Consider the following 27,135-nt stretch of genomic DNA (forward strand, 5'->3'; position numbering starts at 1 on the left):
TTATTTTAAAGGTTTCTGTTTCAACTATACACAGGGTAATGGGGGATTTAGAAATAGAATTTTAACTATTTCTGAATGAGTGCCTCTATCTAGTTTTTCTTCCTTCAGATTGAAAGCAGATCATTATGGACAACTCACCTGCTTCTGTTTGCTCAACCCAAGTTCTTTCCCAAAGCACAAAGCATTTTCCTGCATTAAAATGAGTTTAGGAATTACACTGTATATTGCTAAAGAACCAGAAAGAGTATCAAAGAGGACTCTGGACTTTTAACCACCACTTCTTTGAGCCAAGTTTTCCATCTACCCTGTAATGTATGTCTCCAGTGTACATTTCTCCAGTTTGACAAGAAGAATACCTGTAGAAATTATGTCAAAGTTGAAGTAAATTGCACTCACCCTTTTCCCCTGGTATGCAATGCCAGTAATCAGATACTGTCTTCATATCCTATTTTTCTCTAAGCTGGATGACTCCTACTTATTCAGGCTTTTTTCCTGGGAAACATGCTCTGTGCCTCTAGTCATTAAGTCTGGTTTTTTTCTAGGTTTTTATCAAGTTGGACTATTTTATAGTGCTCTCTGCACTGGCTTATGAGATAAGAGACTAGACACTCAGGTTTCAAATTTATTCTGTTAGTATAGCCTGTGAAGCTGTCTAAATACTACTATCTTTAAGCAGTTTTGTCCTTAAAAATAATAACAGTTTCTGAATCAGAGAAGTAGTTAAAACAATCTTAGCTATGAAAATGTCTAAGCCAACTTTACAGGATACTGAGCTCAAGACTTCTAATTGCTTGGAGTATGGCAAGTAAGGTAATACTTGTCAGAGAAGGAGGATTTCAGTATTACCTATTTTGTTCTACAAATACAGATATACATGGAAACATCAACTTATTATTGCTTGGGTTTTTAAAATATTAATTCAAAGCTGCCTTATTCTAAACCAGTAGAAAGGATACTTTTTTACCATCGGTTATTTCATATTCTTCCTTTAAATCCAACTCCTCCCAAGTATTTCAAAAGACCTGCAGATGAGTAAGTCACACAGAGAAATAAAAAATTAAATTATTTATTACGATGTAATAGATAGTGATCTCATGTAAGGAACAGACTTCAAAATGGCTGTTGCAGTATTAGTACCTCACTTCAGTCTGGGTACACATTAACCCATGTAGCAGATTCTCTGTGAATGTTAAAGAATGTTATGAATGTTAACATCCTGGATTATAAAGTATAGTATCTTCACTCCTCTCACAGAAGCAAATGCAGTTGCAGTTCCAGGTAGTGTCTTTCATTATGCCTTTGATTTTTGATTCTTCAAAAACTGCATTGATATTTGTAGATGAAAAGTGGATTAAGGAAGTGGTGGTGCAAAACACTGCCTGTCATTGAACAGGTAATGGCAGTAATAATGCCCTGCCTGCCCATGAATGTGTTTTTAAGAAACTTGTTGCATTAAGGTCTGTGGCCTTAAGTAATGATCACTTCAATCTAATTTGTGGGCAGAACTCAACCAACAGCATATGAATTCCTCATCTCCTCAAGTTCTTAGTTTTTTTTTTTGAGCTCTCCCTATTGAGGAGCTGATGTTAAAAAAATTCCATGGTTTTATTCAACTGATCAGCTCTAAAATATGACTGCCTTATATGCATCCATGTCCAAATATCACATTTGTCGCTTATTGTCTGCATCGGCTGATGCTCTTTGAAGGCTTATAGAAGTCAGACCTAGAAAACTTGGGAGACTCTTCTTGCTCACCACAGTCTTCTGCATGCCTTTGTTGAATACCTCTATGCAGAATCTGTCAGGTTCTTTGGCCAGGACACAGTTTTTTTCATAGCCCAGCCTGGGTGGAGTTGCCTTGGACTTGTTTCCTTGGACAGGAGAAGGAGCCAGCATTGGAAAGACCAGTCACTGTCTCATCAGCTCTGTCCAGGTGAAGTTACATCAGCCCAGAAAAATACATGCCAGGCCAGTCTGGAAAAAACAACAACAAACAATTAGCTCTAAGAGAAAGGCCAGGGCACAAGGCCCTGGGGGACTTAATGACATCAGAACCAAATTAAATTTTATCTTACTGCAAATAAGTGATCCATAGTCTAAACTGAAATAAGTGTTTCAGGTTGTTTCACTAACAAGGAGTTTTCTTCTGGACAAATAATGTCCTTTTAAGTTAGTGTGCTGTTTATTTGAAAAGTAATACCTGTCAAAAATTATTCAGTTTGAAGGAGTTTCAGAAGGAATTATGCATTGAAAATAACACATGGTCTTTATTCTCTCCCTATCCTTCAACACGTTGAATTGTTCAATGTTGAAATTTATTTAAACTAAATTTTTGCCTTTAAACACAGATGAGTTTACAGACTGGGCACACAAAGGAGCTGAACTTCCTAAGATTTTCTCACAGGGGGAGCCAGGGTCAGGTTGTTTGAAGTCACTCCAGAGAAGTTTTCGGAAGTTTGACTCCTGTTCCATTTTCCATCAGAGTTGCAAGCTTTATTTTCAAACAACAGTTTTCTTGCTTGTTTTCAATTCTGTTTGCTAATTTAACAAATAATAGAAAATGAGATGCAGAGTGAAAGCTGGGATTGGGGGTTGGACTGCAGTGGGATCACAAGTTCAAATCCAGGCTCCTTTAAACTTTGCACCCTAATAATAAGTATAGTTACTCTAATAAGTCCAGTAAAACCTAATTTTAAACCAACATGTTTAAGGAGACTTGTGAGGGAGATAGTGATAAAGGTAGAAGTGGAACTTCAAAGAAGTACTTGAATGACCTGAGAACAAGTGAAAAAGATGGCAGCATATGAGTAACAAATTTCTTTTGGTACATTGATTTATGTAGACATGTGGAAGCTGGAACTGATGATAACTACACCTTTACTTCTGCATTGGTCTAACTTTTCCTTAGGTAATAATGAGATACAAGCTTATTAACTCAATTCTGAGCTGTAGTAATCACTGGAGAGGAATTGGCAGAGGAAGTTTTAAAATCAGTGTAGCTTTGTAATACAAACACTCTAACCATTTTCTCTGAGAAGTATCTATTTTGTTTATATCATTTAAGAGCAGCATATTTCTGATTAGCATTAATAAAACTAAATATGCATTGCAAATAAAAGAAAATGTGTCAGTAATTTTGAAAGAGTGCTGTGAGAAAGGGCACAGGAAGGGAAGGGGTTGATCCTGAGCCCTCACAGGACATCTCTTCCTATGGATGTCTTGGTGAGTCACTGCCTTCAGCTGAACACCTGTATTGAGTGATTTCCCTACTGGACATTTCAGATCCTTTAGTAGTGAATTTCTACCATAATTTAATTACAATTTATGCTATTTTATTTGCTGTGCGCATTCTGGTGAGAATGTTGATGCACCTAAAAAAGGTACCATAGTTGAAATAAAAGTATTTTGAAGGTGTAGACAAGAAGGAATTTATTTTAATATCTCTTGAATGCATCTTTATTCTGAGCTGGGCAAGTAGTGAAGTCAGAATTCCAAGAGATTGCTCTTGAAGCACAAGACAACTGATGGCAAAATTTCCAGCTGGCAGCTCCAGGTCATTAAATGTAATATCTGTAAAGAATAACTGGACCAAGTGTTTGCATTGTGGTTGTACTGTCTGAAAAGATTTCTTTCAGCATCAAGAGAAGCTGCTGAGGGTTATATGAAAGTAAGATTTTTTTTTTTTTTTTTAAATTTTCTATTTTGGCCTTGAATTTAGCTTGCTACAACTTGTTCTAGTGTATTTTCCAGTGAGACTTGATGGAAATTCTGTATTCTCTGTTAGCTGACATAAGGTGTCTTCCTCTTTAACATATAGATTCTCATCAGAGGCATCCAACTTGTACTACACATCAGAAATTAGATGGAATTTAGGTTGTCTGGGTCTTTCTTTGGTGATGCCTTTTCTTCTCTTTTAAATTACTGCTACTTATAGGACAGGTTCTTCTTACCATGCTATCGCATCTACTCTCAGTTACACTGGGAGTGGAAAAGAGATGCTAACTTCACAACTTTAATAAGGTGGAATCAATTCCTAGTTTTTGGTTATAATAAGTATCCCCCTTCATAATAACAAGTTTTATTAACCCAATCTATCAAGCACCATATTCAAAATAAGGAAAATCTACCATTTCTGTACTAAACAGTGTCATTTAGGTGAAAAAAATTAGCATTTGAATTGATAGTTTGGGGGCAGAGAAACTCAGGTTAAGAAGTGTGCTAAGACTTGAGCAGGAATTGTACTGCTGAAACTTTTCTGGCTGCTCATCCCTAGATATGTGCCAATGGATCTCGGTGTAATAAATGTTGGTCCATAGGTAAGAGTAAGCATGCTTTTGTTCATCTTTTTTTTTGGAAGCTGCCTGAGCAAAGACATCCTGCAAGCTGAAAGCTTATGAATTAGGTCTTTGCAGATAGACATGCATGTTTGTGTTTTGCAAGTTGACTGTATGTTTGTATGTTGGCAGCCTATTTTTCTATTTATATATCCATTATTTGAAATAATATTAGGCTTATGTACAGAGTGTAGGCATAATAATACTTAGAAAAAATATTTATTTGAGGAACTTCCCATGCAAATGACAAAACCATATGCAATGTTTTTAGCTCATCCTCCCTTAATTAAGTATCCTTTGTTGCCCTTTTTAAATGGCACCTCTTTTCATCATTGAGAGTATTCATTAATGGGAATTTTTTAGCTAAGAGAGTTGGTGTTTTATGTAATCTGTGATGAGAAACATGATCTGACATCGTCCTACCTGACTGGAGGATTCAAAGACAGATTTTCTGCAGAAGTGCACAGTAATATGATAAGAGGCACTGGGCACAAATTGAAACATGGGAAATTCCAGTTGGATATTAGGATTTTTTTTTTTTTTTTTTTAAACAAAAGTATGCGAAATACTGGAACAGGTTATCCCAGAGATATTATGGAATCTATGTCCTCAGAGATGCTCAAGACTCAGCTGGATGCAGCCTTGAGCAACCTGATCTGATGAGGTCTGCTTTGAGCAGGGGTTGAACTAGATGACTTAAAGAGGTCCCTTCCACCCTAAATTATTCCATGCTTTTGTGGCTGTGGCTGTCTTCGAAGTGTGTCTTGTTTATTCTACTACATAGAAACGGAACTATTTTTGAATGTTTCCCATTTTAAGCTGTATTTGGTTTTGAGCCAACCAACCAATATTTCTCCACGTTTTGGAGCCAAAATAAACACAAAAATGTAAAATAGAAGACAATAAAAGTTACACAGTGTTAGATTATCATTGAAACCTTGCCTGGTGGTACTATGGCACCAGATTTGGAAAAGTCAAAGCACTGCTGTGAGTGATTTGGATAAGTGAAGTGGTGCTTACAAATAGATGGTGTTAATATATTTTCATAAGGCACGCTTCATTTGTCTAGCACTCTGGGAGGCAGTGCTGGGTCTTGCTTTCATGCCCTCTAAAATCTTTGAAACGGTGAAAAACAAACTCAATGTAAGGCCAAAGGAATTCTGGCGACAAAGCCAAATTTGCTGTAATACAATACAGCTGTATTCACCCTCTAGTTTTGTAGGGCAGAGTTCGAGGGTTGTCACTCCACGCATAAAAAAAAATAAAAATGGGGCTGTATTTGATCACAAGAGACTGTACACACTGAAAGTGCAGCAGACTGGCAGTGTGAGTGAAAGTAACATTTCACCCCAGCGTTGCTTTTGCTGAGCCTTCAGTGAGAGTTCAAAATGTAAGATACCAAAGTGAATTTATTTCAAAATGAAAAAATTTCAAAACAAAAACCGGTTACTTTATTTAATTTATATTTCATTCTTGAAGTTTCTTATATCAACACCCCAGGATTAGTTCTAGATGTGTTAATTACTAATTAATAATCTATCAGCTAGCTACTGACTTACTTTCTCAAGATGGAGAAAGAAATAGAGTGTTCTTCAGCTGAAGATACTCCATTTGACAAGGCCAGGATATATTTTGCAGTTCAGGTAGAAACAGAAGAGAGACAGTTAATTCTTGTTCCAGTCATCCCATCACCCATGTTCTCTTGTGTTCCTTGAAACAGGAATATGATACCAGCTGACAATTTTAACTAATTCTACATCTATTGTTACCAACAATAATGTAACAATAGTGGGCCATAGGACACCAAATTTCAAAACCTTTAATTCTTTGTTAATGAAACAAAGTTCTTTTGTTCTTTTATTCCTTTTGGGAAGCAAAGTCATGGTTTTATTTGGTTTTATAAGTTGGAAAAACCACTGCTCCCAATTATTGAACAGATACTGCTTTAATGCAACTAGCCCAATGAACTACTTCTGTGTATTGCCTTACTTTTCTCCAGTTATTAAATAGCAAAGAATTATATAAATCTATTTTTAGTAGATACTATTTGGCCTTTGCAGACTGCTTTGCAGTGGTAGTTTCTTAGGGGGATGTTAGACTTGAATCAGAAGGCTTTGACTGAACTTTCGTTGTGAAAGTAGAAAATTGGAATTCTTTGTTTGTCTTGTAGCTAAACATGAACTAGCCGGTAGGAATAAGAGATGGTAGCAAGTGCTTAGGAATTCTTCCTTCTCTTCCTTTACTATTCCATGATTAATTAAAGTGGTGGTAACAGAAAAGAAGATAGTTGATGTAATCAATGGTAGGTTCAAAGCTTGAACAGCAATTGTCCAGCTCTATGTTTTGCATATTAATTTCTGTAGCTGCTCTCACATTTTAAAGAAGTGAATTTTAATTAGGTAACTGAGAGTTAATTTTTTTTTAAGTTTCAATATTTGTTTGCTTTTGGCTCTTGTTGTCTATGCATTCCAACTAGCCAAACTATGGTGCTCGCAGCTGGATTCCTCAGACTAGTTGTAGCTGTTCTCTTCTTTCTGAAGAGTTGTTGGTGGCTGGTTCCTTTATGATGCAGCTGATTTATCAAGCTGTCTTTAACAGTTACAGGCAAAGAGTCCTTTCCTTAGAGTGATTTTGGCAGTCAACTAACTTTTGTTGAAGAGAACGCTTGCAGATCAATGTGGAATTTCTGCTGGCAAACACAGAGGGAAAGAGTGTTTTGCAGAGGTAAATATGGGTCCTAGAATATTCCATTTGGAGATGGCCTAAATGTAAAAGAATTATACTACAAATGCAAGTATTTAAGACCAGATGCCAAAAGCTGATACAAATGAATGGAATTAGAGAGCATCTTGTTTATCATTCACCTCTTTCATCAAGAAGAGGTGGAGAAGAAATGTATTCTGAAATCATAGTACGACAGTTATTTTTCTCAAAATCAAGGACATTCCTTTCATAGTATCATAACTTTCAAATTCCTGTGACTTCCTTTGTCCAGTTAATCATGTTTAATGGATGTTTACCTGAGTGGTGGCTAAGACAGGCATATTATGCAGAAGGAGAATGCTTTCCCTGTTAGTTGTTCAAAATGCTGTGAGATCAACACAAGTGAAATCTATTTTGCTAATGTGCTCCTGAGAACATTAGCATTTTTTACTGCAGGGGGAAACATTGTGACAGAGGCTGAGGAAAAGGGTAAAGTACTCAGGGCCTTCTTTGCCTCGCTTTTTCATAGTTCTTGGAGTACCCAGTCCCCTAAAGTGGAAGTCAGGAATGGGGAACATAACGAAGCTCCTCTAATCCAAGGGGGAATGTTAAGTGACATGTTACATCACTTAGACACACACAGGTCTGTGGGGCTGGATGGGATCTACCCAAGGGAGCTGGCAGGGGTACACACTGAACCACTTTCAGTCCTTTACCAGCAGTCCTGACAAACTGGGGAGATCTCAATTGACTGAAAGTTAGCAAACGTGGTGTCCATCTACAAGAATGGCTGGAAGGAGAATCTGGGGAACTACAGGACTGACCTCCTGTGCCGGGGAAGGTCATGGAGCATGTACAGAACAACCAGGGTTTTCAGCCCAGTCAGCAAGGGTTTATGAAGGTCACATCCTGCTTGACTAACTTGATCTCCTCTTATGATAAGGTGACTCACTTCCTGGAGGAGGGAAAGTCTGTGGAATTTGTCTAGCTTTCAACAAGGCCAAATGCTGTGCCCTGCGCTTGGGTCACAACAATCCAAAGCTGCCTGGTGGAAAAGGAGCTGGGGATCTGGGCAACAACCAGCTGGACATGAGCTGTGCCCAGGTGGCCAAGAAGGCCAATAACATCCTGACTTGGATCAGAAATTGTGTGGTCAGTAGGTCCAGTGAAGGGATCATTCTCCTGTACTCAGCACCAGTGAGGCTACACTTCAAATTCTATATTAAGTTTTGGGCACCTCACTGCAAGGAAGACATAGAGATGCTGGAGTGTGTCAAGAGAAGGGCCACAAAGCTGGTGAAGGGTCTGGAGCACAATTCTCTTGAGGAGAGGCTGAGGGAGCTGGAGTTGTTTAGCCTGGAAAAAAAGGAGGCTCAGGGCAAACCTTATTGCTCTCAAATACCTGAAAGGAGGGTGTAGTGGGGCAGTGGTCTGTCTCTTCTCCCAGGTAACAAGTGATAGGACAGAGAGAAATGGACTCAAGTTGTGCCAGGGGAGGTTTGAATTGGATATTAGGAAAAATATTTTCACCAAAAGGGTTACCAGTCATTGGAATTGACTGCCCAGGAAAGGAGTTGAGTCACCATCCAGGGAGATGTAGATATGTAGGTTCCAGAAGGCATGTAGATGTGGCACCTGGGGATCTGGACCAGTGGTGGACTTGAAAGTGCTAGGTTTGGGTTGGACTCAATCTTAAAGGTCTTTTCCAGCCCACATGATTTTATGAGTATGTGATTTTTTTTTTTTTTTTCCTAAATGCTATGGGGACTCTGCAGTGTGTGTGTTGCCATCCAGGCCATCACTGAAAGGATCCTATACTTAAAAGTGAACTAAGGGAAAAAGACCTATCCTGTCAAGACAAGGTGCTGAAGACAAAGATTTATTTTTTTAAAATTTTAGGTTCATCTCCTTTCATTCTGGTCTGCCTTATTCTCTATTTTTCAAAATACATTATTCCTGTTTATTTTTTGCTAGAACTGGCTTTGAGTTTAAAAGCTCTCTTGGTGGTTTTGATATGCTAGCCATACAGAAAAGATCTAAGGGATCGCATCTCAAAGCTATTGTTGTTTTGGGATCCTATTTAGACTTTCTAGTTTTGGAAACCTCACTGAGAGTTTTAAGGCTTAAACCAAACCAAGACCACTTGTCACTATAACTGACTGCTTATGAATAAACCATGGTATCTATCAAACCGGAATCAAACCCAGTTGAATTAAATCTTAAATTAGAATTAGGCCTTCAAACTGATGTAAAGTATAACTGAGAGATACATAGATACAACTGTGTGTTAAAAAAAAAAAAAAAAAAAAAAGAAAGTTGAAACTACTGTAAATTTAAAACTAAAATAGATCTTCATTTTTTAAAATCTAATTTTGAGACAGATTAAGAACTTTAATATATTGTATTATAGTAATCAAATTACCATATTTGAATCAAGCACTGTGAGTCTTTGTCCTTAGACATGAATATTTCATAGAGGCCAGGAGGCCATCCTTTCATTCATACTTAGATCTCCAAAGGTAGATTAGAGTTTTACAGACTACATAATTTAAACACATGTAGCTTACTGTCCGTCAGAAGTAATAATCTTAAACTTTGTTGCTACTTTTTACTAAGTGTCTTCATGAAGCTCATTAGAGGGGTTTGAAGTCAGTTGGCTTTTCTTCCTGGTTTGTGTTGTTTGGAGCCTTGTTGATATTCAGACTTGCACACCCGCAGCAATTTTGTGTACTGAAAAATAAAACAAGGAAGTACATCATTTAGGTAAGGAAGCAACTGCCACTCTTTTCCCTGTGATGGTATTGTACAACTGAAAATGTCACAGGACTGAGTTTTCTAGAGGCCTTGCAGTCTTCTGGAACCTGGCAGAGCTGCCTCTGGAAAATTGTGACGGTTTCCTGGCTGAATGCTTTTGTTTGATGAGTCTTTAGATAAAGGAAGGGAGGCACATGGTTCCCATCAGTTTTACTTGTATGCTTCTTTCTATAAAGGGAAGAGGCATAAAGTGTTTGGCTTAAGGCTTTACATTCTGTGTGCAGACAACTGCAGATGCTCAAATCACCTACTAAATCATCTTCACGAATTGGGGATTTTGGCCTCCTGGCAACTCTAGTCATTAAAATTTCTCTAAAAAGTAAAGGACAGTAGGTTGGGGTGATATATGTGCTTGTTTAGAGAAACTTTAAATATCAGTCTGCAATTACTGAGAGGGGGAGTAAAAGGAAGAAAGGAAGAGAGTTAGAGGGAGGGAGGGAGGAAGGGAAAGAAAGAAAAAAAGAAAAAAGAGAGAGAAAGAAAGAGAGAGAGAAAGAAAGAAGGGAAGAAAGTAAGTTAGTCTAGGATTGCTCTATCTTGTCATTCCATAATATATTCTATATCTCATATATAACGTGACTTCAGGATTTAGTTCCTGAAGTAGAGTAATTGTGTGCAAAGTTCTGGTTTTTTCTAAGTTAATTTCAGCCTTTGTGATTGGACAGATGCCTGAAAATATGTTGGGATTAAAAGTCTACATTTTGAGAATGAGAAGAGAAATAATAACCCAATGTGTACTAGTCTAGTGCTGGTGTCATAAGTCTGGGGAAAATCCAACAGTTCAACAGTTCTGGAAATAAGATAGGCCTAACAGTGACAAGGGAATACTAAAATTGTACGTACCAAGGAAGGAAAAGCCAATCCTGCCTCATCACACCAAGAAGAAGACAAAACACCAACTTATAGCTGAAAAAGTTATTCTGTTGTGAAGTCATTCCATGTTGCTACAATTCAAATCTTTTTAGAGGGATATACAAGATGTTTCTTACTTTATGTGCTATGTGCTGTTCCCCTGGAAAGAATAAAACTGAATGTTTAAAACAAGTTTCTTTGTAATTTTGAGAAAAGCATATATGTTAGTTAGGTGTCCTGGTGTAATTCCAAATAGAAAATTACATTTCCAGCCCAACATCGGGAAAAAAAAAAAAAAAAAAAGTAAAAAGTTGCAATAGTTTTATTTGAATCTAGTTACTATTTATCCTGTACCCTAATTGTGCAGTGTGATTAACTGATTAACTTAATGTTAAAATTTTGTATTTTCTACTAATAAGTGGGGGAAAAAAAGAGAAAAACTTGTAGTTTTTCTCCTGTGGGTCCTATAGATGGCCAATGCTACTATAACTCTCACATTTAAAGGAAAAAATACCAGTTACTTCATGCACTTTTTTACTACTGCAGTTGTAGGTGTTACAATAATGATAATGCTAAACTAGTGGAAAAACAGTCGTGTTGGCAAACACAATTTCCCCTGACTACATTTTTTAAATATGCTGGGTTTCCAGGAGACTTCACCTTTAAGAAATTGTTCAGTTGCTTGCTGCTAGCAAATGAAACAGCCCTATATTGTTATATTGTCATATTCCATTACTCAATATATGATTGTAAGATAACACATGCTGATCCCCTCTTTTTTACTCTTTGCCCAGTGAAAAGGCAGAGTCTGAAGGTTCAGATCAATGCAACAGATGACACCGTTTGCATGAGATATCTTCGACCAAGTCAAAACACCAAACTACAAGGTTTTGTCCTGGGTTATGGAAGCAACTTCTTTTCTAATCAGTACATTCCTTTGCCTTCAGAAGGAAAAAACTATGTAACAGAACTTGGTAAGACATATTTTGTTTGCATGCTTTATGGGAATTATGCATGAATTATGGGAAGAGTGAGGATAATATGAAACTTTGGGTTTCCTAAATTTTGCTTTTGTTGCGTTGTTACTTGGGTTTCTTTGCGTTTGTTTAAGGTTGCCTTGAAGAATTTCAGGTGAAAGTAGAATTAGGAGATACTTCAAGGAGAAAAAATATTTTTTGTTGTTTGGGAAAGTTTGCTACTGGGATTTGTTTTGAGGATTTTCGTTGTACTACGAGATTGTACTAAGTTGACCACATCACAGATCAAATGGAATGGTTTGCCTAAAATTTCAGGTACAAGTAGAATACAAGGGAGATATGCAAATTTTTAACAAATAATGCAAGAAGTAGTGAAACAATCTTGAGAACTGAGTGGTTGATTCCCTTTGACAGAAACATTTGTATAAAAATTACGTCTTTTCTGGCAGGGATCTACTCCAGTTCTACATGTTATAGAATAACCTGTAGCTCCTATGTCAGAAGTTACTGATGGAATTCCATGAGATGTTTCATGGAAGAGATTAAACCATGTCAAGAATGTTATATTCTGTTTCCTGGAACAGGGAGAAAGAATAAATAATTTAAAAATGGACACACCAGGGTTTGACCTTTTGAGAAATCTGTTTAATCTCTAAGGATTTTCCTGTTGCTTTCTCTAAGCCTGAATTGAATCTGGGTTACTCCCATCATTGTAATGCTGGTGATCTTGGTGTCAAATAAGGGGGAAAAAGGGACACATAAGCACAGAAGTAATAATTGCCATTTTTTGATGAGGTCAGTTAAGGCCATTGAGGGTGTCTGCTCCAGGCTGAAAACTGCAGAATAAAATATGAAAAAAATAAGATGCTAGACACAGAATAATGAAGTTATTAGACACCTTGATTAGGCCACTGTGGCGAAGGTTGACTTTCCTTTTCATGAGTTGTTACTCCTGGAATCTCTCTGTAATTCTATCACCAGTCCAGTGTTTGACTTCATAACCATCACTTAAACTGTGCCTGTCTTATCTGATTTATCCCACATGTTTTGAATCAGTTCACTAAGAATGATGTCCAGGATTTCCTGTAGTATACAAAAATATATATATATATATATATACACACAGGTGTGTATATATATATATGTACATATATATACAAACAGATATATATATTAGGCATAATAATTCCTGTGTAACTGTATTGCAGGAGTAGTGAGGATTAATATTTTTTAGGTACTCTGAGATCTTTGGAAAGAGGAAAAAGGACTGAATGTACCATCACATGCACTGCCTATCTACTAGCAGCTTTAATACCTCATGTTTTGCAAAACTGAAAGCAGAAAGCTCAGCATCACCTGGAACTTAAGGGATTTTGGTATTTCATAACCTTAACATTAATAACTAATACCTGGAAACTGGAGGCACCTTTCTTTAGCTCTACAGCACATCAGAGCACCAGCCACGTGCATATTCATTAAAGCCTATCATTAAGCACTCACAATCTTGAAACAGTGAACACAGAAAATGAGAAACCCCACAATGCACACAGCCTGTAAGAAAATGATAATTTTTCCTTTTGAAGAAAGAGTATAAATCTACACAGCAGAAAGAAGTGACTTACAGACATTTCCTTGATTTAGCTCTCCATCCCTGGTTTTGTTAACAGAACAACATAATTGGTATTCTCTTTGGAATAATTGTCCTCAGTTGGAACTGGAATATGGGAGATGAACCAAGGCATAACTTTTTTTTTTTTTTAAATAATGACACAATATACACATTAATACCTATTTCTAAGGCCCAAGAATTCTGTATTTCCAACCCAGTCAATTTTGATTAAGCTAAAATTTATTGCCGGGTTTTCTACTGGGTCACACACCTCTTATGATCCTGTTAACAAGAAACTTGAAGTCAGAGGATTTATTAATTTATGAAGTTATGTATGTATATAGGTGCATATATTTTAAGAGAAATTAATAAGACCGTCATATTTCCGAGTGTTTTCAAGAGAGCTATGTGGCTTTGTAGAAAGTGTGACATTCACCTACATTTCATCCATTAAAACATTCAGCACTCACTACAATGATTTTTACCTTAAAATATTTGTTTTTCTTTTGCCAGTTATGTGGTAAACAAGGCAACAATTGTGTAACAGTATCCATGTATTGGGATCTGCCTGCAGAGGGCGTGTACAAAGAGAAAAGGATTCTACTTGATTTCCTGAACTTTTAATGAATTGACACTGGCCTGCAACAAACTCTTGAGCAGCTTCATGCATTGGTAGATAGCTTAATTTGAATCACAAGTGAAGGGTAAATGACAATGATGAGGCAGCATCAAAGTTTGTTTCAAAGAAGTTTGTGTTTTTATCAGGATACCAGATGTGTTCTGCACTGTGTGTACTTTATGAGCTTACATCACAGTAAACAACATTATTATTAGTCATGGAAGCTATTCAGACAGTGTCAAAAGATATCCAAATGTAAATTCAGCTAGGCTAATGAGAAGGTAAAGAGACCCATCCAAAAGTTCTGGGCTTGACTTAGACCTTTATCTAAATTTGTTCAGTCTGCCTAACTCATAAAGAAGGAGTATTTACCTGAGGAATTTGTGTTAATTTGTTGTAGTTTGGCTAGAAAGATTGCAAGCCAACCTTCTAGCCATAACTGATACTGTTGAAGTAACCCCAAATATTGGGTGTAGATATTGAAATTTTGTAAGAATGAACAGTAATTACTTAACAGAGTGAACAAAATTAAAACCAACTCAGAGTTGGGCAGTGCTTTGGCTTTTCCTTTTTTAAACAAGATTTTGCAGTGTAAGAGGAGAATGTATTGGTAATCATGCTTTATAACAGCCATAATAAGTGACGTGTGAATTTTGCCTATATGTATATAGGAGAAAATGGTAGTACCCCTTTGAACACATTTTAAAAAGTATAATTCAGGGATCTGTGTTAGAGCAGTCCTTAGCTATAAGACCTTGTTATGCAGTTTCTTATATCTGATCAATTACCAGAAAAGTGCACATGTATTAGCAACACGCTTTCCAAAATGCCAAATCATGTGAAAATTAATTCAACATTATGTTGCTTCCTGACAACTTCCCAAAAAACCAAATTCTCATTGCTAATGTTAGCTGACCCTAGTACAATGGAGGATCTGGAGGAGGTCAGCAGCTGGCCCTGCTTCTAAACAAGTGGATTGACCAGAAGCAGGTTCATTCATGCCAACCTCTTTGTCCCACCTCTCTGTCTTTTCCCATGCGTGATACACTGCGACACTTTCAATCCTCCCCTTTGTCCACCTTTGGTCTTTGCCTCTGACAACATCCTGTAGTAAATCTTTATCAATCCTTAAATGCATATTAAGGAATTGCAGCCTGAAGCTAAAACAATACTTTGTTTTGATTTCTGAATTCCCTGGCCCATGAATTCTAATGACACATTTGTAATATTTTATTTTAAAATTTATTTTGAATTCACCAGTCAGTTCATTCTTATGCTGTTTTGCCTCCAGCTGCATTTCTGTATTGGCAGAACCCTGAACTGAATAATATGCCTGAACAAAACCAGAATTTGTAGTGCTTGTTACATGCCTGCTGCCAGTGATTTGATAGCCTAGCTCATGGCATGTGGTAGGAAGTGTTCTCCTGTATAAGTCTGATTATGTCACTGGCACATATTTTTGTGAGAATATGGTTGTCTTCATAACCTGTTCAGGTGGATAATAAAAGCTATTTTCTTTTAGTAATTTTATTTATTAATATAACAGAATCTTAGTCAGTTTTTTCTTTAACAATGGCACTAAGGTGCTGGTTTGCTTCTGTGAAACTTTGCAGTCTTTGAAATGTTTCTTCCGTGGGAAATCATAGGCCTACCTGTACATGTATTGTGCGTGTCTTTTGGACCATCTGGATGAAAAGAGATCTGAGAAATTGAAGGAATTAAGAAAACTATTTCATCTAACTAAGTGATGACAGCTCATCAAGCTGTAGTAGTCTTGATGTTTAAAGGTTAAAACAAAGTGACTGAACGTTTCTGCCTAATATTTGTGAGAATTGAGAGGAAAAGCTGTAAAATATGTACCTAACACATATGCATGTCTCTACTGTATGTATTGAATGCTATGGATAGAAATACTATTGCTTTACAAATACTAATCTCTTAGGTGTATTCTTAGGTATTCTTCCCTTCTGCTTCAGAAATCATTTGGTTAGGTGTATGTGCCTGCAGGAGTGCTGTGCTTTGGTTCAAACTGGCATTGCTTTGTTCTGCTGTGGACATTTAAACTTGAAAGAACAGTTTTACTGATGTACTGGTGCCTCTGAATGGAATGGTTGAAACAACCCGTGTTTGGGGAAATATATCACTGAGAATTAGGCTTGGACTTGTTGGCTAGCACTTCTCTGATACATCTGGGCATTTTCCTATAGTCCTTTATGGCTAAAGAATTGAAGGTGGTCACTTTTTGGGCATTATTTCTGATCTGAAAGGAGCTCTTCGCCAAGATATTTGTCATTCTAGCTTTAATAAAGCTAGAGAGTAATTGGTTCAAACAAGTAAACTTATTAAGTTAGTCTTATAGTAACAACCCTCTAAGAATGTGTTAGGATTCAAGGAGCCACTGCTCTATAGCAGCACTCTCTCAACATCTAGTCTTAGTCCATTTTCCTAAATCATCCCTTTTATAGATTGTATTACAGTTAGAAGAGCCATTTTTCTATGAAATAAGGGTGTGTTTTATTTTTTATCATGACAACTTTTGTTAAATCCACCAAAAAAAAAATAAAAAGCTTAATGAGCAGCACATAACACAAAATATTTCCACAGAGAGCACTTTGTTACAGAACAAAAACACCTGTTAGAACTAATGATTCCAAAAAAAAAGCCAGGTTTTGTATCTTTGAGATGTGCAGGGAGACATTTTCAGTCTTTGTTTATTACCATGTTTTGTCTAGCAGTTAATCTATATCCATGCTGCTACACATGTCATTTCAGATTTCAGCCAGAATTAATTTTTCCGGTTATGGAGCAGGGCAAAACTAACTCTTCCAAACCACTTGGATAACTTTCTTTCACAATCTTTGGAAATTTTGCTGAAAAAACTACAATTTTTTAGAGCTTTGAAGACTGACTTTGTAGTTCATGAGCTTTCAAGGTGATGCTTGAAACTTGTTGAATATTTGTGAGAGTTATAACAGCATCACAAGTGGTCATGAACGCCCAGAAGAAAACTGTGATTAAAGTAAGGGGAAATTGAAATATTTTTAAATGTCACTTATTTCAAGTTTGAGGTCTCAGTACAAAAAATATCGATATAATCACACAGATTCCAGAACTTTTTTTTTTGTAAATGAAGATGTATTTGTACTTAGGCATTGCTCTTTTTTTAACTAACTTTTTTGCCCATACTGCTTGGAGCAGCGGTTTTCAATGCTTATCTTAATTACTGAGTGTGGTTGAAACCATTTAAAAATGGTAATTAAACAATTAAAGTTCACTCATAATGTGGGTTTCCAGTGATTTAGATCCATAGAGTCAGTGAAGTTAAGTTAGAGTGGTTTTCCCCACGCTGGCACAGGCTTTTCAGTAGCACAGCAGGCTTTTGGTTTTTTCAGTACTGCTGTTCTTTTCTCTCTCCTTACAGAAATCTGGGTGTAAGAGAAAATTGAATGAGTGGTTCTGTTTAATTGGTAGAATTCAAGCAGTCTGTTACACTGAAATATGCAGGAAATTCAGTCTCTCATTTATAGATACAGATTTAGATTAATGTATCTAAACTAGAATAAGAATTTCACATAGAGTAATACTTTCTATAAAAAATATAGCTAATATAATTTTGATTCTTATATGGTGAACCTAATTCAGCCCATGGATATCATCTCTGGAAGCTCCTGTAACAACTTCTCTCATGTTGCAGCTTGGTGAGAATAGAGCTTGGTTTTAAACAATTAAGAAGGGCAGAAATCTCTGACATCTCATTTGAAGAATAAGGGAAAATCTTATTTCTGAAGAGGAGTCCCACAAATTAAATTCACCACCTCAAAATTGTTTTAATCAAATCATTTATTATTTTTAAACTCCATAAATCTTAAAGAAAACATGCCTAAAGATCACAAGGATTGGATAATGTGTCAAGCATTCACTGAATATTTGACTTTTTCTTATTAATTATAGGTTAATATATTAATCCCTGTTTCAAATAAATAGTACATCTGTACTAATTGCTTTTGTTTTCATTTACAGATGCAGAGCCACGGTATTTGGTTTCAGTAAGACCAGCACGTGTTTCAAATAACAAGAAATCTTGTTCAGGTATTTTAACATTTCTGCATCTTTTTTTTTTTTTTTCTGAAGTATTTGAAAGAAGGCAGAATCTTTATTTAACTTTAATATGAAGACGACTTTCAGAATCACTGGACTGTTGCAAAAAATAAACTGATGCCCGGTCTCTGGAAACACTCAAGGTCAGGCTGTGAGAAATCTGATCCAGTTATAGATGTCCCTGATCATTTCAGGGGACTTGGACTTTTAAAAGGACCTTTACAAAAGGGCCTTTAAAGGTCACTTCCAACCTAAACTATTCTCGGATCTTTATATGATTGGTTTTCTAATTCCTGGTAACTGCTTGGGATTAATTTCTTCTTGGTTTTGGGCAGACATAAAACTGTATATCTGGAAAGATTTTGGGTAGTGATTTACCTTTCAGATGCAACATACATATATATATGTATTAAAACCCACAAAACCAAAAAATGTCCAATGCACATTTGCTCAGTATTAATTTTTGTATCTACAGTCTACCCTGATAACAGGATTCAAAAGGCATGAGAAGAAAGTTAATCAGATCTGTTTCACGACAGTGAGAAATAGCACCATTAGATCAGTGGCTTACAAACGTTCAGACAGTGTGTTGTCACCCTTACGTTTTGAGGGGGTAAAGATCCTTTAGATTTTTGATGTAATGTGATGTAAATAATATAGCAATTTCTCTTAATTAATCATCTTCCAAACACCAGAGATTTTCCTTGGGTTCATAGCAGTCCATAAACTATGGGTTCAGAAGAGTTCCTCCAGGTCATTTGTTCATTTCCATATTTTATCTTTCAAACTTTCTTTAAATAAAGTTTGTCCTTTGCACAAGAGTCGTGTTCCTTCATTTGGAGCAAAGCTAAATTGAAGGATCATGAAATAGCTGTACATTTTCAATATAGTGGGTAGTTAAAAGAGAAGAATTCCCCAGATGCAGATGCTGACTCTGAGTTGCCTACAGCTAAAGGCAGAAGAACTTTTATATCTTTTATTTTATTCTTGATGAAGAACACTGTGGAAAGTATCAATTATCCATGGACATATTTGCAGTGTTACTAAGAAATCCGCCAAGAAGTTACTATTTCTGCCACATTCAAAGAGAGACTTCCTGATATCCCGAACTCTGTGTCACACCTTCTGTGATACAGGCCAAGACAGCCAGAGCCTTGAATTTAATCTATATATAGCTTATTCTTATACTAAGCACACCCAAATCACCAATTGCTCCTTTTCAAAAACTAGATTTAAGTGGAATGAATGTATGCCTGAAAAAAGAGATCAGACACTGTCTCTGCCCATTTTGTATATCATACATTAGAAATGGTGACTGTGAAAAAAAGAGAACTGTTGCACCTCAAGCTTAGAAGGGAAGTAGGTCTTAATTTACTTTACTATCCAACTGCAAAGCCTTCCCCTTATGTAATGGAGAGAGGAACTAACTTCATATATTTCGTATGTAGGTCGGACCAAGACACAAAAGCCTCTGCAGCTGGTAGTTGGCACTCTCACCCCAACCTCTGTGTTTCTCTCTTGGGGCATCCTAGTCAACCCTCAGCATGACTGGACAGCAACAAGTAACTGTGCTAGTGACAGGTAACATAACAGAAAAACCTTTTCATTTATTACTCTCTTGATTTAACTCAGTGTAGCTCTCTGCTGTGCCTAAAATAAGTTTTAAAGTGGAAATTAAAATGTTGGGAGCAATAGTTCTGAATGTGAAGTAAGTTTTCTCACTTACTCATTTGATGCTTTGAAAGTCTTTATTTGTCTTGAGCAAAAATTTAGTGAGAAGTCTACATGCTGAAGTAAAAATCTTGCTATTTCACAGTACATCCTTTGTTCTTAAACCAACTACCTTGACTCTACCTTCAACTGTATCTTAGTCAATTGAAAGAAACTTTGTTAAATCATAGAAAATATTTTTTTAAGTTGGCTGAATAAAAGTAAAAGAATTCTTTTGTTGTGCCATGATAGGGGAATGATGCCTTGTTTTTTAACGCTGTTTGATTTTTGTTTCCTACATTTGATCTTATCACTAAAACTACTTTCCTTATATTGATATAGTACAACCTTTTGTTAATATTCTGTTGGAAGTAAAATAAGATCTCTTCTCCTGTAACATATTTGGTTTGCTGCAATTATTTAATGGGTGATACAGTAGGTGGGGAGCTTAGAAAGACTCACCAAGTAGCAGTTTCAAGAAAAGTCACAGTGCGAGGGAGCTTCTCAATAAAGTGTAACCTTACATTTTAGGCAACTCTTGGCAGCTTAATAAAATTCATCTTTGCAATTATTTAAATTGTTAATGCACATGTTTTCCCTGCTTTGTCATTTTGGTGTTCTCTTTGTACTCTTCCTTTTATGACAGAAGACGTTTTTTGCCTTCATTTACATAGTGTGAAGCTCCATGTTACTCAGCAATTTTTGTAAAACAATGCATTTGTAAAACCATACTTTTTTTCATTATTCAGAATATTTTTTCCCTGTCTAATATTTTTCTAATTTAGATTTGAAATTTGCTGTCTAATTTAGATTTGAATCTGCTTACTTTGGTGTTCGTAATAGAACTCCCATTGATGCCATTAAACTGGATGTCAAACATACATTATGTAAAAAACCCCACCCCATGTAACCACTATGACCTTTTTCTTAATTCTCAAAAGTTTTGGAATAAACCTTTTCAACCTTCAAAAATTTCTTCTGAACAAATTAGAATCTTCATCACCAACCAGAATTTCAAACACTTTTGAAGAAAATAATGTTTATTAGGAAATTTCCATGAATGTAATTTGATTGGACTTTTTTTTTTTTTTTTTAGTAGAAGTAAAAGTTGGTTTAGGCTTATATTTTGCTCTTTCACTGAAGAAAGAAGCAAATATTTTCCTCCTGTGAGAAATCGAAGAAATGAGCTGATCATGGAGTACCCTTTAAAGTTTTCTGTGCACATAATGATTTTAACACCAATTTTACCAGGGAATTTATCTTCTTTATGTGCTGTGTCAGCACCAAAGTTACAGCACCCATTGTGCAGTGGGAAGGAAGAACACCATCCGGTACTAATCCACCTGGAAATTAAAGGCATATGGTATCCACCACAATGCCTTCATCAGCTTTGGGTTTTCTCCTCAGTAGCTGAATTTTCTTATTGGACATTCATTGACTCAAAGTTTGAACAAACTCTTTAACACAGTATGGAATGTTTTTCAGTTGGTCCAGTGTGCTAATGATGTCTTGTTATGTTTAGAATATATTCTGTATGTTTGCTACTCGAGTCTAAGACAGCTGGTTTTTGTCATATCTTTATGTCAAGAAATGGTGTGCTGTTTTTTAGTTAAGTGTTGCTTAGTTCAGTCAACTGATTCCTCTCAGGAATTACTTTTAATGTGCCCTTCATGTTGTTGAAATATTGTCAGGCTGTACTAAAGTACAGTATGTATTTCCCTTTTGTCCACATAAAATGACTTCCCTATATGAGTTGTATCATTTGTTTGAATATCTCCCTGCATTTCAACTCTAAAGATACACTGACCCTCAGGAGTAGCTAGTTTAAAAACACAGAAATCAAGTTACAAACGATCATGTCAAAGTATGGGTATATACCTATTCTGCCATCAAACAGAGCAATAAATTTAATGAAGAAAAAAAAGTCACTTAAGTGGTGCTCCTATTTTGTTTACCTTTACCAGACCAAACTGCTTGTGATTTGTATAAATGATGTTAACAGTTTTCCATGTGACCATGGTGTGGATATCTGTAATTCCTGGAGACCCATACATATTTCCAGTCAGCGTATATAAGAAAACCTATTAATTTATGATGATAATTTGAATGGTAGTTGATAATGTACGATAAGAAAAAATAGGAAGTAGCCCACACTTAGCAAGTTAGCATTGTGTTAAAAGTACAAGGCTTAAAGAGCGGGTAACGGATTCATCAACATTTCTGTCTATTGCAGGGGAATTCTACTCACTTACTTGATCCTTTTTCTTCTGGTGTGTTCTTACTGTGACGTGTTTCTATGTAGTATTAATCATTCTCAAAATTGCTGTTAGTGACTAAGCTCTAATCTTTGACATTGGCAGTGTGTGGAAGTTAGGACCTCCTAACTCAATTCTGTCAATATCCCACCATGTTTTAGGTTTGTAACTCTGTATGTCTTGAAACGGAATCACTATTCTTGGCCTCAGATTTTACCACCCCTGGGTGGACATTAGGCTTTTGTACAAATGTTGCATAATATAAGTTATTTGAATGTGTTACTGACTCAGAAGATGAAAACCACATGGAATAGCACAGATCTGCTGGCCAAGATTTTCTCTGGTGCGAGTCTGATCTCAGTGGGATATTCCTTAGAAGATCTGGTTTTGTAAGCAAATGAGTATTGAATAAGAAGTGCAATGCTCTAAAAGAGCATTGGTATCTTTTACTGCTTCAGTGAAATTCTTACTTGCTTCTTGAAGGCACATAGTGGTCTTCTGAAATTACAAAGTCCTTTTTAAGAAACTCCAGTGAAGAAAAGGTTCTTGTGACATTTTTCAACGAACCATTCTTGCTTAACTTTCTAGAGATTAAGGTCATAAACCAATAGAGTGCTACGTATTTCCTTCAAGATAACCACCAAATGCTAATTCCTTGATGAAGCAAACGTATTCACTGCCATTTTTGTGGACCAAAGTTCTTTGAAAGGTCAACATTTTTAAGCCTCATTGAAGTGACTCTTATCTCTGATCAGAACCTGATGAAGTGACTATCTCTGGTCAGAGCCTTAGCACTAGAACAAAAAAATAAAACCAAATAAAAAGACCTAAACCAAAAAACTCAAGTGATTAGCTCTGTGTAACTGATGAAATGTACAGGACACCAGAAAGATTCCACTATGTGGAGTTACCTTCTCAACATCCTCTGTTTTCTTGCACCAGCATGGAACTGTTGATGAGGGAGGATGGGAAAGTCATGATAACCTTCTGCACAACCATGTTCAGTTCCTCTTTTTATCGTTTCCAAGAAAGTAGAGACTTGTTTCCTCTCTGCCTCTCTATGTCCAAACAAACATTGGTGGACAGAGCTGTCACTGTAAATATACTGGGGCTATCTTTCACTGCCCTTTTAGGTCTGAAAAAGTGAGACTACTCCATAGATTCTTCCTTTTTTTGCATTTGCTCTGATTAGAACAACTCTGAAGATCTCAAAATGAAGCTGGGGGTCAAAAAGATGGACTTTGACTTTCAGTTGTTTAGGAAGGAAAGTCAGAGGAAGAAACAGAAAATGTTATTTTTCCTGTTAGACAAAAGCAAGATGTATAGATACAGCAAAATATAGTATTCTATTGAGTGGATTGTATAGAAAAACAAACATGCTTTCAGGCATATGAAAAATAAAAACTTAAAACCTGAAATCATTTAAGTTAAAAACTTTAACAAATTCACACAGACATTGTTTAAATTTGTTTGCCCTTGATTTAAATGTCCTAATGTTGTACTTGCAAGTGGTGCATATTTTGTGTTTTATTTAGTTTGTATGTGATGCTTTAAAAAAAAGGAAAGGAAAATAGTGAGCAAAAAACAAAGAAGAATCCATAGTTAGTCTGTGTAGTATACATTGTATAGTACATAGAAGTGGGGTTTTTAAAACCCTAAATTCAGAAACGTATGTACCTATCTCCTTCTGTTTCTATCTACAAGCCTCTCACTGTGCAGCTGCCAACTTAATCATACTTTGTGTCACCCAAACTGTATTTTAAACTTAAAAGAATTTCTTAAGGAAAACATACAGCAGCAAATGCACTTCTTGAGTTTCAGATGCTCTTCAGCTACTGCTGTGGGAGCATAAGCTAAAGGCTTGTCTTCACATGGAATGATTCATTACTCTTCAGCCTCTCATTCTTCAGAGCTCTCACTCTTCAGTTTCTTTCAGTCATTTTACTAAAAAGTTTACATGAAGAAAATTAATGTTAGTGATCATGTAAAATTGAAAACTAAATTAGAAAGTACTTTGCAAACTTAATGTAATTTTTTCCATCTTTTTATATATGTCTGTGTCTGTTACTTTAAAGTAAACTTGGCAATAAAAAAGGAAATAATATAATCAACTCCATGTGCCAATTTGTGAAACACTCTCTATCTGAAAAATCATAGTTCAAACCATTTCTTTTATTACCTTTTAGCACTAAATGGATGTTGTGCTTGTAATGAAGTGTAACAATAAACAAATAAATGAATATATATTTTTATTATTAATCTTCTTTTTAAAAGTCTGATTACATTGCTATGCACAAAAATGAAATGAGTCTTATAATCTTTTGTCTCTGGCAACATGAAATCACAGAGCCGGAATGTTCTTATATCTCCAAGGCTTAATTGTTTGTTTAGTGTTACGTTTGACTAAAATAGTCATGATTAAATTGTTTGGAGTTTTGGTTGGGATCTAGTTCCAAATAAACCCATGATATTTATACAAACTGACCTACTCTGGAAATCTCATAAAACCATCTGCCTTATAAGATTTCCAGTATCTAATTGTTTGTGCCTGAATACTTGATTGTGCGAGCATTTTCTGGGAATCTGACTGAAAAGAGATTTGGTTAAACATTGGAAAAATAGCACTGGAAGTCTCAGTGAGACGGGAGTCATTCATAGTGATAGGCACAAAAAATAATGTTTTGCCTGTCCATCTTAGAATTTTACTTCTTTTAGCAACAAACAAGATTTGCTTAGTTTCAAAAGCAAAAGTCCTGTGTGCTGCTTCTTTAAAGCTCTCACTGTATTTTGATTTCTTGTGTAATGAAGAAGCTATCTCTAAGCAGAGCACTGCCTTGCATTGTAGAGTTTTAAAAAACTAACTATGTGAGCTGAACATAGAAGAGAAACATCCTTCTGTGTTGGGCTGAGAGTCTTACCTCAGCTTTGCAGGCAGAGTAATCACTACAGTGGTTGGCTTATGGAGTATTATGGTAATTTGTGGCTTCCTTTAAATAATGAAATTGGTCTTACTTTATTTCTGCTATCACATTTTATGTGCACCTTATGGGGAGACAAGAAAAGTCAGAAAAGATAAAGTCAGTAAAAGATATAGCTCGTTAATGTAGGCAGAGTTTCAAGAAAGCAGACATAAAACATATCATGTTGTCGCACAAGTACATATGGAGAGAGGCAGTCTTGGTAAATGTAACCTCTTTATTCCTTTACTATGGTGGGTTCAATTTCTTGTTTGGGGTTGTTTGGTTTTGTTGTTGGTGGGTTTTTTTTTTTTCCATTATTACAGGAATTATTCTGGGTGGATCAGTATACCTCACCTGCTTAGGACAGCTTTTAAGTTGTTGGAGCTTATTATACTTTCAGTTGTCTAGTAAAACCAGAGAAGGTAAAATTTCTCTACAGTCCCCATGGTGGTTTGATGGGAGGTATCTTCTAATAAGTGAAGCATTGCCTGTCAGGGGGAGAGGCATAGGTGCTAATTTTTATGGAGCTGAACAAAAGAGCTCTAATGTTTTATAGAGTGCTAGCTGGAAAAGAAATGAAGGGAACCCTGCAATCTTTTGATTAGCATTTATTATAAATGGAAATGCAGGAGTTATTCAATAAACATTGTTCCAATAAAATGTACCCTTTTCATATCCCCAAACAAACAAAGAATCAACATTAAATATTAAATTATGTGTTGTTAGGTTTTTGTACCTGCTGAGAATCCAGATTAAAATAAATTCTTACCAAGTGTAACTGAGTGTGCCACCTCCCAGCTGGAATATCTAACTAGTATTCACAGCTGTGAATAGCATTCCTAGGACTGTTCCAAAGTTAGTTTGATATTAGCTGTTATTGAGATTGACTGTTACTTTGATATTAGCTATTAGGACCTTGCAGTATGCAATCAGTTTTCATATTCTTACCCTACAGAGATAACAGGAAGTGTTCTGTCTGAGAAACAGGTACTGTGTTTCCCCTTCTATGTGACAGTGACATTCAGCCTGCCTTCTATCATTTTGGAGGGGAGAATCTACGGAGATGTCTTACTGAGTGTTTGCAGTTCAGGAGAAAGTTTTGCAGCTTCTGACAGGCCAGCTGTGCATGTATGTCACTGCCACAAGGGGATAGATACTGATCTATACGAGTGATGACTGGGTGTCATTGCTTTCTCATGTCTTTGGTTATATGTGTTGAGTGTATTTCTTACGAAATGAAGGCTTGAAAAAGGGAGAAATTAAAACTATAACGAAATTCAATGGGTGAAGTGTTCTCAGGCAGGCACTGAAATTGCGTTTTACTTGGCTGTTTGTTGCTCTGGTTTAATAATAAGTTGTTGTTCTTTTATGACAAAACTTGGCATTTCTGGATTTGTACTCTGTAAACAAATCATTGCATTTCCCAATAGTGCATGTTGTATACAATTTGGATATTTTTGATGGTCAAATGATCGTGACTTGCAAGTTGTTAAATGGAACTTCACTTTTGTTGTTTTTATTGAAATGGTTGAGGAAATTCTGTCATCACAGTCAGTGTTTTTAGTACGCACTATGGCAAGTTTTCACTGAAATAATTATATGCCTGGTGAAGTTCTGGCAGACTGGGAAATCTTGGAGTTGTGAGACTATTTCTTCTATGCTATATGTTTCTCTTTCTAATGGCATAGTTTGACACAACTGTGAAAATCTTCTTTTCAGAAGTTTTCTTCCTTAGAAGCAAGTGGGAACAGCCAATTAAAATCCTGTTGATTATGAACAAGTTTTTAGTGGGTTTTTTGGTCATCATTTCTGATGCAGCTATTCATTTGGGCTGTTCAATAACTGAACTGAATTGACATACTCTTTTTTTTTTTCCCATCACATTCAATCACTTTATTTGTATCTCATGGAACTGAAACAGGTAGGCTAAAAATATACGGATGAAGAAGAAGAAAACAAATGAAAATTCTTCTTTCAGGTATGGTGGGAAGAAGGTGGCTATTTCTTGAGTTTCACCTTTTGATCATAGATCTATCTATATTTATTCCAAATCCCTTACCATAAAAGTGTATGGGGTCCAACAAGATACATTTATGTTGAAGGTTGGATTTGCTTATTATTGCTATATCCTTGACAGGGAGTTCAAGTAAGCTTTTGCTATCTGTAAATGTCTGAGTGACTACACATGAATAGAGTGAGAGGAT

The 27,135-nt window shown here is 36.1% G+C and overlaps 1 protein-coding gene across 11 annotated transcripts in view; it reads left to right on the forward strand.

Annotated features, from left to right (window-relative positions):
* The window catches only part of ABI3BP (ABI family member 3 binding protein), a 138,455-nt gene that overhangs the window by 10,668 nt on the left and 100,652 nt on the right, over nucleotides 1–27,135 (forward strand). For all 11 annotated transcript variants that reach the window (XM_050332356.1, XM_050332357.1, XM_050332361.1 and 8 more), the window contains exons 2-4: nucleotides 11,498–11,677; nucleotides 17,929–17,997; nucleotides 19,455–19,587. In XM_050332356.1, coding sequence (XP_050188313.1) covers nucleotides 11,498–11,677; nucleotides 17,929–17,997; nucleotides 19,455–19,587 — 382 coding nt within the window. The remainder of the gene's footprint in view (nucleotides 1–11,497; nucleotides 11,678–17,928; nucleotides 17,998–19,454; nucleotides 19,588–27,135) is intronic.

The sequence above is a fragment of the Myiozetetes cayanensis genome, unplaced genomic scaffold (genome assembly GCF_022539395.1).
Source record: "Myiozetetes cayanensis isolate MyiCay16 unplaced genomic scaffold, myiCay2020 scf5-8, whole genome shotgun sequence".
In the NCBI taxonomy this organism is placed as follows: domain Eukaryota; kingdom Metazoa; phylum Chordata; class Aves; order Passeriformes; family Tyrannidae; genus Myiozetetes; species Myiozetetes cayanensis.